The 12090-nt window shown below is 42.0% G+C and overlaps 1 protein-coding gene across 2 annotated transcripts in view; it reads left to right on the top strand.

Moving 5' to 3' along the window:
• Positions 1-12090, top strand: part of C9 (complement C9) — a 48493-nt gene that overhangs the window by 8796 nt on the left and 27607 nt on the right. For both annotated transcript variants that reach the window (XM_071207834.1, XM_004449885.4), the window contains exons 2-5: positions 2104-2209; positions 2613-2757; positions 3016-3163; positions 11943-12081. In XM_071207834.1, the coding sequence (XP_071063935.1) occupies positions 2104-2209; positions 2613-2757; positions 3016-3163; positions 11943-12081 (538 nt within the window). The remainder of the gene's footprint in view (positions 1-2103; positions 2210-2612; positions 2758-3015; positions 3164-11942; positions 12082-12090) is intronic.

Raw genomic sequence — 12090 nt, 5'->3', positions numbered from 1 at the left:
AATAAACAAATGGGCAGATCCATGGGTTAAGAATGCAGCCCTAATTAGCTTATATGTCTCCACTCAAAGGAGCCATGTTGGCTTATTTATTGACAAAAAGATTCCTTCCTACAGTAGGTGTTCTCCTGTGTGGGTCTACCACAAAGTGTCCTAGAGTGTGCGCTGCTTCTTAGGTTTTCTTTCTTTCAAGCTGGATGCTTCTCATGGCAGGGTGAGGGGACCAGGCGTACATCAATAGCCCTTCATTTAGTGCATTTCTGGCTGGAGTCAGACCTCCTGCTATGTTGATATACATTGCTTTGATCTAGGAAGTGACTTTCAGAGATTGAAACACTTGGAGATGCAATTTACTTAATAAACACATTTCATCTAAGAATCCAGAAAGTGCTTTACAGGTCTTCTCCACTCAGCCTAACAGCTCAGCAGGTGACAGGCTGGTGGTGAGTGCTATCCATATGCAGTCCTTGAGCTACAAAAGATTATCTTCCTAGTGAGTTAAAGGACTGGAGAGGGGGTGCTGAGCTTAGAGGGTGAAACACAGAAGGAGACATCCATGATCACCCAAGATCACCCATCTCCTTTCTTATTTAGCACATTCATCTCAAAAACACCTTTTTGCACAACCTATCATTCCCTCTTAATAATTCCCATGAGGTCTGCCCTTATTATACCTAGTTTCTGACCAAACATCCAAGTGTTAATGTAGTTTTAAGTTTATTTTTCCCTAATTTGATTTCATTTACATGTAAATTTAAAACAAAGCCAGGCAAGAACCACTTTGTCCAACTGATGTGCTTCACTTGGAGCTTATATATTTAAATATATATATATATATTAACTTACTATATCTCAAAATGTCTAAACATCATCAAGCTATTACATGAGGAAAATATTGAATAAGCCTAGCGTATTTCAAAGAGAAGTTGAGTTGGGGCAAACACAGGTATTGGTCTGTCCAAGACCATATGACTAAGGATTTCCATTCCCTTCTTTCACTTCTTTCATTACTTATTCACTTATTCATTCAAAAAATACCTACTAAACACCTACTATGTTCCAGGCACTTGATATGCAAGGTAAACAAGACAGAATAATTCCCAACTTAGAGATCATTTTACCTAGAATATAAATGCTATTAGTTTGGGAACTGTGGATTTTTAGTATTTGTTTGGTTTTGTTTTGTTTTTTTGTTTTTTGCATATCACTTTATCCCCATGCCCAGCAAATAGTAACTGATTAATAAATATTCAGTGAATGAATAAGTGAGTGAGTAAATAAATGAATTGGGGAAGCGGACTTGGCCCAGTGGTTAGAGTGTCCATCTACCACATGGGAGGTCTGCCGTTCAAACCCCAGGCCTCCTTGACCCGTGTGCAGCTGGCCCATGTGCAGTGCTGATGCACCCAAGGAATGCCGTGCCACACAGGGATGTCCCCGCTCGGGGGGCCCCCACGCGCAAGGAGCGCGCCCAGTAAGGAGAGCCGCCCAGCGCAAAAGGAAGTTCAGCCTGCCCAAGAATGGCACCGCACACACGGAGAGCTGACACAACAAGATGACGCAACAAGAAGAGACACAGATTCCCATGCCGCTGACAACAACAGAAGCGGACAAAGAAATAGACACAGAGAACAGACAACTGGTGTGGTGGGGAGAAGGGGAGAGAAATACATAAATAAATAAATAAATAAGTCTTTTTAAAAATATAAATAAATAAATATATTGATTGCAATATATCGTTGCAGAAGCGTTTATGACACAGAGAAGAACCAGTTGCTATAAGAGCATGTACATAGAAACTAAATTAGACTTGGAGATTAGGGAAAGTTAACAGAAAAGAAAATTATGTCTAAGATGAGATCAGTATAGAGAATAAGGAATGGAATGGTTAAAAGCCCAAAGACTTGAGAAAAAAAGTGGCTTGAGCTTAGATGGAGAAAGGTAAAGTTGGAGAATTAGGGAGAAATTAAGCCATGTAGCTCGCTCTAGGTCATATGTATTAGTTTCCCATGGTCTCTGTACCTTGATTTGGAGGAGGAAAATGGTAAATAAATGAAAATAAAATGTCTTTATTTTATTCTAAATTGACATGTTCTTTTATGTTAGTTATTCCTCAGTGCCAGCACGAGAGGATGGTACCCCATTGCCCGTAGACTGCAGAATGAGCCCCTGGAGTGAATGGTCGGCATGTGACCCTTGCCTCAAGGAAATGGTAAGCGTTCCTCTCCTTTCCTTTCTGGCCTTCCCACATAGAAACTGTATTGTTGGCATCTCCAGGGAGATGACTGTGAAGCAGCCAGCCCACCCAAATGAGTTCCCAACCCAGAAAGCGAGTCAGACGTCTAAATGCAGGTGGCCAACCTTGCAGGACAAGCGGAATGTTGTACAATATAGTAAGTGAATATCAGAAGAAATAATTTTTCTGTAGAAGTTGACTGCAAACCTTGGCATGTAGAGTGATACTTTGAGCAAGAATGGTGACTGCTGTTATCTCTTGCATCTTAAAACCACTGAAAAATTTGGGTGGTAAGTGTTCCAGTGATATGGATGCCGTTTTAAGCCATAATCCTTCTTTGGCATTAGAAACTCTAACCTTTCCAGCTGGTTTTGTTCAGTTTCGTTCAAGGAGTGTGGAGGCCTTTGGCCAGTTTAATGGGAGAAAGTGTATTGAGTCTGTGGGAGACAGGAGACAGTGTGTACCCACCAAGGCCTGTGAAGACCCTGAGGATGGCTGTGGAAATGACTTTCAATGTGATTCAGGTAATCCTGGTGCTCCAGTTGCTCATTGTGGGTTTCTGTACATATGTGTGAAGGGAAAGAAATAATCATACTTGGTGACATTCGTATTTCCAAGTGTGAAAGGGTACCCTAAGTGGGTCTTCTTTAGATTCTATCCAAAGAATTCAAATATCTCTGTCTGGTCCCTTGCCTTCAACTTTAAAGTGCATTTGATGACTTAAGAAAGAAAAAGAAAAGGTGACACTAGACACACAGTGTATTTCCTGATTTTGATCTCAGGCAGATGCATAAAGAGGCAACTTCTGTGCAATGGTGACAATGACTGCGGAGATTTTTCAGATGAAGAGAATTGTGAAACTGATCCCCGCTCCCCCTGCCGTGGCAAAGTGGTAGAAGAGTCGGAGCTGGCCCGAACAGCAGGCTACGGGTCTGTATTCCACAGAATTTTCCCAGATGAAGATGAGTAAAAATGACCCCTATCTCTGATGTCCTGATAAGTGGTACAGAGACTGGGTTACAGAAATGTTTTCTGCTTGAGTTACTTTAGCTCTTGACAGATAATAAGTGCTAAATAAGTATCTCAGAACTGTTGGACATACTGCCTGAATAGAGTAGATGAGACAATTAGGATGTTAGGTGATTACTTCTGAGTCTGGTAGATGAAATACCTCATTTATGAATCTTCAAAGACCTTAGTAATGCTGAAATGACATGTTAACATTTGGAATTGAATTGCAATTTGTGCCCAACAGAGACACAGCTATTCCCACATCCTGTGGTATATTGATGGAAGTGGTACATGGCTTTATTCTATCAGTTATAACGTATGTGTCTCTTCATCCTCATGGCCTGCTCAGTAAATACTCAGGGGGGGATACATCAATGAATTGATTAAATAATAATAATCTATGAATAAATGCTTTATAAAATACTGGTAATTAGAATCATGTACAGCTGTAACTAGTTCTCCGGGAAGAAATTCAGGGACAGGATTCCAGGCCTCAGACTGGGGGTAGAGAGAGAAAGGAGATGGAGGTGATGGTACGAACAAGGCTGATGGAGGAACTCAGCGTTTCTCCACCAGGGGTGATTTTGTCCCCCATTGGGACATTTGGCAATGTCTGGAGACAGTTTGGATTGCCACAGCCAGGGGAAGGGCATGTTACTGGCAACTAGTGGGTAGAGGCCAGGGGTGCTGCCGACCACCCTAGAATACATAGGACATCCAAACCCCAAATGGCAGTAGTGCTGGCAATGAGAAGCCCTGAACTAAGACACTAGGCAGTTCCCAAGGTACAGTTCCTCTCTATCAGGTTTGGCCAAAAATGGAGATGTCTTTTCTCTCTGGACTAGAGAAAACTTTCACGTCTTCATCCTCAATAAGGAAAAAAATTCCAGGATATCAAGAGTCAAGCACCAATTAAAGTATCTCATTCACTCTTTATTCACTTTCAAAACATTATCCAAACATCATTCAAATCAACTGGATGGTCTCTGGTCCCAAAAGTAAGGCGACTTTCTCAGTAATCAGCAGTAAATGGTGAGGGAGTTGTCCAAAATTTTATAACCAGGTCTATGCATGCACAAATGACTCCTGACACTTTTTGGTGCTTTCCTCAGGGAGAGAGTATGAATCCATGATGAAAGCCCATTACTAATTTATTTCACTTTATTTGAGATACAAAAATTAGTTTTCTTTCTAATCTAAACAAAAGGGCTTGAAGCAGAGAATTACATAAGCTGTTTATTCTCACTCAATGAAATTTTGCTGCTTGGCTTATAGGAAAAAAGAATACAGAAATCTTGGCCTGCTTCAATGAAAAACAATCATTCATAATCTACTGGTTTCCTTTTGGGGGAAAAAATTGGTTAAATAGCATTTGTCAGGAAGCTTCATAAAGAGGCATCCTGGAGAGTTGGCAAATACTCTTTAAATACCTCCTGCTTTACCACTGGCAGAGTTGGTGTTGGAGAACTTCACAGAGCTGAGCCTCCAAGGCTTACTAAGAGAGTGCCCCCTCCCCCACCCCACCCCCACTGTGAGGAGAGGTCAGCTGCCCAGGCAGAAAATGAGATAGATCCTGATAGGGTCAGTCCATCAACATTTTTAATTAAATTCCCCTTTACCAAGAACAATAACCTATAACAAGCTTAGTTTTCATAGACCTTATTGTTCTATGATAACTTTCATTTGCATAATTCTTTGTACTTTTCAAAATCTCTCTAAATATTTCATCTCTATAAATTTCCATAATGATCCTGTGAGATTGTTAGAGGAGATATGACATTCATTTTGCAGATAAGAACTGAATGAAATAAAAAAAGGCCTTTTGGCTATTTAGTTTCCCACACAACTTAAACCTAAGTTTCTGTAACGCATGAAACTACTTTTTCCACTACGCTACCTTACCTTCTCCTTCTCTCCACATCTCACCAACACCCACATCACTTCCCCAATATCATTCAAAGCCCAAAAGTTAGCACCTTAACTCCAAATCAAACTAACCTTTAAAAAAATCTTATCCTAATTTTGAACACCCAACATTGCCTAGCACATAATAAGTATTCAATAAATACATTTTATTGTTAAAAAAAGAAAAGTTCTTATGCAGCCAATTATTACTTAGATATTTGATTAAGAGTATAGAGAAGTAATATAAATCAGTAACTAATATTTCAGAATAGACTTAAAACAACATGTTTTATTATAGTTATGATATTCTTCAACACAATATTACTATTTGTTATAAAACCATTTTATTCTTATTTGTGTAAAATAGACATAATAGGAATAAACATAACATAGAAATATGATTATAAACAGCTTTTACATAATTCTGTCTGGAAAACCTCAATAAGTCTTAAGAGCAATCACAAAAAATCAGATTCTTTTACACATGAAAGTCACAAACATGCCTAGCAATTGATTTTTTTTTTTTATATGAAGGACTATCTCTTTAGAATTCTTATTCCAGGAGAATTAAGTTGCATGACAAATATTTCAGTCCATTGTCTTGCAGACATCTGAGATTTTCCAGAAGTGTTTAGGGAAATCCCCAAACTCATCTTGCATCCATTGAAAAAGCATAAATCCAAAGCAGATGTAAAGTATGCACAATACAAAGGCATTACTTTATTGTCTGTGATCTAAGCATAACACCACATCCGTGTAGGGAGCTTTCACTTCAATTCACCTGGTAAATTGGAACTGCCTGTGGTTCTAGGTGCAGGTGTGAAAACAGGCATCTCTAACTGCTGCCAAAGAACACATGTATATTTTTTTAATCTCCCAGGCGATGACATTCCATCCATGAGTAGTTTTCATGTTCTTGGCAGAAAAAAATTGGCTCATTCTAGACTAGACTCGCTGTCTCTGTAGCAGTGGAACCAAGTCAAAAGTTTTGAAACATTTCTTCCTTAGTTGTGCGTTATTCTGTGGATCAGTTTCACTAGAACTTTCCAGATGGATCCAACCAATTGGTCTATTTGTTATTCTGTAAAACAATAACTCTCAAACTGAGGTGTGCATACCATAGGGGGCAAAAGGTCTTTCCAAAGGGAAATAGTTTGCAAAGGGAATAGTTTCTATATCCTCAACCTCCGTGTGTACATTTATTTCATAAAACTGACAAGCCTGTTGACTCAGCTATGTACAAGTTGTCAAGCCCATTTTTTTTCTCACCTCTCCTTTTATAATACAACCACCTAACTCCCACTTCCAAAAGATGAGTATACCCTCACCCATCCCACATCTTACTAGAGGGTGGAAAAAGCTAGAAACAGTTCCATATATCAGTACTCAATTGGACTCTAATGACTTGTAAGTTAGGTGCTGTGGTAGATCAATAGTGGGCCCAAAGAAACGTCCACAATTCTAATCCCAGGAACCTGTGAATATTACTCTAATATTGGTAAAGGGTCTTTGCAGATGTAATTAAATTAAGAATTTTGGGATGAGATCATCCTGGATTATCTAGTGGGCCCTAAATGCTATCACAAGTGACCCTACAAGAGAGAGGCAAAGGGAGATTGGGCACCACGGAGGCAGAGACTGAGGTGAGGTCACTGGCAGTGACCACAGCTGCAAGAGGCAAGGAATGGGTTTCCCCCTAGAGCCTCCAGAAGGAGTGCAGCCCTGCAACTCCTTGACCTGGACTCAGTGAATGGATTTCACACTTCTGATCTCCACAACTATGAAACAGAATACATTTCTGTTGCTTTATGCTCCCAAGTTTGTGGTAATCTGTTCCAGCAAGTACAGAAATGGGTGGTCTCCAATTCTTATTTTCAACGACATTGAAAGAAGTCAGATAAAGGACCTTAAAAATAACTTCTGGGTGAAAAAACACTTATGCAATTTTCTTTTACTTTTCGTTTAGAAGAAAGCCAGAGAATTAAGTGACATTGCTCTAATAAAATTCCTTCTTTTCTCACCTACTACCTAAGGGAATAAAGTGTCTCAGCGTTTAGATTTCTGAAATAAAAGGTAGGAATAAAATTGATGCTGAATTCTGCTCTTCCTGGCAAGTAATATACAACCTTGGGTGCAAGAATGAATTAATTGTTTTAAAAAAGTTCCATCTACGGTCACCCCTCGGGCTGAAGTGTGGTTTGCTGGCCTGGCGGGGGAGCAGCCGCGGCAGGCCAAGCCACTGCCCCCATAATAGGGTGGCTGGTCGGACTCACCGCCACCCCTGAAGGGAGCTCGGCATGGGCGCAGAGTGCCCTCGGGTCTCCCCTTCTCGGCAGCCATGCTTCCACGGCCGCCCCTCCTCCCGGATGGCGCCACACGATGCCTGTGGGGCGGCACCCTTCTTCTTCTTTCTCCCTGCGCAGGCGCAGGGCGGAAAATTCCAGTCTGCCCTTTTCCCCTCCCCCGACAGCAGCAACAGCCAGGCGTGGGCGGAAAAATCCAGTCTGCCCTTTTCCCTTCCCCCGACAGCAGCAACAGCCAGGCGTGGGCGGGAAACTCAAGTCTGCCCTCTACCCCAGCAACAGCAGCCACCAATCACTAAGCCCTGCTGCTTCCCCCAGCAACAGCAACAGCCAATCCCTAACCACCACCCCTCCCCCGTCCCACTGACCTTTCTCCGGCAACCAATCAGAACAAGGCATGGCTTCGACCAATCAGCCTTCCCCAGCCCCTATAAAACTGTTGCCTCTCCCTCAATAAAGTGGACTTGGGTGTTTACCTTGTTCTCCACGGTAGTTCTTCTGCGGTGCGCCCTCCAGTCCTGAGAGCCCCCGACAAGGGCCTGGCCTCCCTTGTCCCCAGTTCGTCGCCTGCTTCTCCGGGCGACCCCCTCGTCGCCGGCTTCGCCGGGCGACCCCGTCAGCCGAACCGCGCAACCCCTTGTGAGACCGATCCCTCGTCTGCTGCTGGACCAACCCCTCGTCCCAAGTGGGACCGACCCCTCGTCCCAAGCGGGACCGACCCCTCGTCCAGAGCTGGACTGACCCCTCGTCCGCAGCCAGACCCCACCTCTACCGACCGAGCAAACCGCCGCACCATCCATTTTATTGAGAGATGCATTTCAAATAAAATTTTAATTAGATTTAATAATTTTTAAAATAAAAAATTTACATTATTTTGATTGATTACATATTACTACTAATGAGTTCTCAAACCAGAAGAAATTTTTTTCTTTTCCTGCCCCTCCCCTTCCCCCTCCCTCTCTCCCTCCCTGCGGTTTTTGCTGTCTGTGTCCATTTCCTTTGTGATCTTCTGTATCTATTTCTCTTTTTGTCTTTCCTTCTTGTCTTTCTCCTCTAGGATTCACCAGGATTACATTCTGGGGACCTCTGATGTGCAGAGAGGTTCCCTATCATATGAGCCACCTCAGTTCCTAGTCTCTGCTGTGCTTTACCTTGACTCTCCCCTTTGTGTCTCTTTTGTTGTGTCATCATCTTGTTGTGTGACTCATTTGCACAGGCACTGACTCATCACACAAGTACTCAGCTTGCTGTGTGGGCACTTGGCTTACCAGGTGGGCACTCGGCTCACCACATGGGCACTCCTGCAGGCACTCGGCTTACTGCACAGGCACTGGCTCACTGCACGGGCACTGGTTTACCATGTGGGCACTCACATGGGCACTCGGCTCACCACACAGGCACTCCCGTGGGTACTTAGCTCACCATATGGGCACTCGGCTCACCGCACTGGCACTTGGCTCAACAGGCGGGCATTCGGCTCACCGTGCAGGCACTCAGCTCACCACACAGGCACTTGGCTTACCATTGGGCACTAGGCTCTCCACGGGCACTAGGCTCTCCACGGGCACTTGGCTCACCATGCAGGGACTCAGCTCACCACACAGGCACTGGCTCGCCATGCAGGCACACTTTCTCTTCTTCATTTTCCACCAGAAGGCCCCAGGGATCAAACCTGACTCCTTCCATATGGTAGGCAGAGGCCTTATCACTTGAGCCATGTCCACCTCCCCTGAAGAAAATTTTTAATACTTAGAACCTATGGTCTAAGGGTGACAGGGTGATCAGTAAAAACTTTCAAGTATAATAAATATACATTATATTATATTAAAATTCTGTGGCATAGAATTATGATTCAAGAATAAAAAGGAATACTATGAAATTTCCCAACTATTAAAAAAAATGCCTATGTTGTAGTGATTTAATATTCATCATCACTACATGTTCAATTGCATTAATTTTTTAAGTGGTAACATAATTTATTTTCAAATGAAAATATTTACAATATGCTGGGAAATCATATCCTTTGAAACTATTAAAACTTAAAATGAAAAGTTGTAATCATCAAACTAAAAGTGTGCAGGGAGATGTAGTTTATGAGAATTCTTTTACAGGGTACACAAGCAGAAGGTTGGATGCTATCCACATTCTACCTCCCAGCTTTTGCCTGCTCTATTCCTCCTATTCAGAATATCATCACGCCCTCACTCCATTTGTGCCCATCCCAATTTCACCCACCCTTCAAAGCCAAATCAAATCTTACTTCTTCTAAGTAGGATTAGAAAAATAGTGCAAAGATTATGACCCATTCTTGACGATCCCTTCCTCTTAGGACTTTGTCCAGCACTTTCCTATACCACTTATCTGACACAAGCATATTTTTTGGACTAGTTTTTAATATTGGTGCTTGCATGGCCAGTTCCACAATTTGAATGTAATTTTCTTGGAAGCAAAGACTGTGTATTAACTGTTCTGCTATCACATACTACTTATTACAAAAACTATATTCTACACAGACATATAGTAGTCATCTAAAAGTTAAGCATCATTATAAACAAAGGTTAATTGCACCATTCACTGGTTGTGAAGAGGTACAGGATCTCTGTTAATGCAGATACACAGGGGAATGGAGTTCTCTAATAAAAAGGATGTAGCTGAGGTCTTGTTTAAGAGGCAAGCATAGATCATTTGTTTCCAATGTCATATATGTTTGGGTTGGGTTGCAACAAAGCTTACTGATACAAAAATAGCCTGTTATTGCTCATTGTCTGCAGGTTGGCTGGGAGCCAGCTGAGGTAGTGGGCTGGACTGGTAGGTCCACCACAAGCTGCAGTATCTGAGATGCTTCGGCTTCTCCCTGATGCCCGGGGGTGGGCTGGGGTAGCTAGGCTAAAGGGACAGCAGGTAGCTGGCAGAAAACCTTCTCAAAGCAATGGGAGAAGTAAAAGAATGCAAAAGCAAGCACAGGAGGCCTCTTCAGGCCTAGGCTTTGAACTTGTACACTCACTCTCAACAAGGTGGCATTGGCCCAAGCAGGTCGCATGGCCAAGCATAAAAACAAGGAGAAGGAAAGTGCACTTTGCCCATGAGCCACAGAAGGGTGCAGATGAAGGAAGGGGTGAAAAATTGGGGTGAAAATTTTAATCTACCGTGACAGATAAAGATGTTTAAGAAAATCAAATATATAATGTATCCTATTTTTTCTCTTATTCAATTTAGTAGGTCTAATTTTTGTTCTATATGAGAATTTTAGGGCCATAGCATTTTCCATGAACGGTATTTTTGATGAGGTGGGGGAGTGAAAGATGATTAATTTTAACTACATTGTTACTTTTGAAATATACTCATGTATCAATTTCTTAGCTTACTTTCCATTAAAATTGAACCACAAGATTCATTTTCCTTGTGGGTTCAAAGTTTACTAAAAATGTGCTGATTATATGAAGATGTTTTTAACTAATCCACTGGCAATAGGATACTCTTTCAATTATTTTTCTTGAATCCGCAATGGGTTTACAGTAAGCCATCCACACCCTTTGACAAATTGCCCTTGCAACCAACATCTGAATTTGTAATCCAGCTCACTGGAGTTAAGGATGTAGTCTAGAGCTGTGGAAGAGTTTATGCCTTTGTGCTAAACTAAGTCAAGGAAGGAGGCTCAAATCCCTGCACTGCTCTCACTGGTCTGGGATCATCCATTCCAGGGAAAGCCTAGACAGCAGTAATTGTGTTTCTCCAATTAATAAAGGTATATGTCACAAAGTACTCATTGCTTCTTGTTTGTACATTGTTTTTAAGCCTCCACATCAACACTTAACATTTTAAAAGCTAAACAGTCTTCTGATTTCTGATATAAAACTTGCCATATACAAGTATTTCCGTGGGAGGAAAATGTAGAACTTCTGAGAATACTTTGCAGGCAAGATGAAATGTTTGTGTTCCTCTTGGAAGGTATAATAATGTGAGCCTAGGGAGAACTAGGTTCTTGACAAGCAGTGAGACAGCTGGTGGAAAAGGCTTAATTTTGAAGAAAATAGGGGAGAGAGAGGTGCCCCAATTTTGATTCATAGATGAAAAATAACATGCACATGTTATACTGCCCCCCTGAGATACTCTGTTCTCAAACAATTTAAATAGTTGGCATTACAGCATCAGCTCTTGGTTCACAAAGGAAGGTTAGGTAAGAGTGAGGACAGTGGGATTGAAACTCCAGGAGCCAGATGATCCTCTGAGTGCTACTTACTGCATTTATTTCTTTGTGCTCTAAATTGTGCCCAGGTCACTTAAATGAGTTTGTAAGAGACTTTCTCAGGGTATGGTTTCCTGCGAGAGACACTGAGCCAGGGCAAACTGGCTCTTGCTTCTGTTCTTGATTATACCTCGCACATGTAAAGTGATAGTGACATCAACGGAAGTAGTCTCTCTCCAGCCACAGAGGGCTACCTAATAGCTCAGGACATTTCCACACCTCATGCTACTCTGTTTATTCTCAGGATCAACATTTTAGGGATGGATATCCTAAGCACACCTTTTGACAATGAGTTCTACAACGGACTCTGTGATCGGGTGCGGGATGGAACTACCTTGACCTACTACCGCAGACCCTGGAACGTGGCTTCTCTGGCGTATGAAGTAAGTCTC

Source organism: Dasypus novemcinctus, chromosome 2, assembly GCF_030445035.2.
Source record: "Dasypus novemcinctus isolate mDasNov1 chromosome 2, mDasNov1.1.hap2, whole genome shotgun sequence".
NCBI classification, from domain to species: domain Eukaryota; kingdom Metazoa; phylum Chordata; class Mammalia; order Cingulata; family Dasypodidae; genus Dasypus; species Dasypus novemcinctus.
The sequence above is the reverse complement of the archived record's forward strand: the minus strand, read 5'-3'. Positions and strand labels throughout refer to the sequence as shown.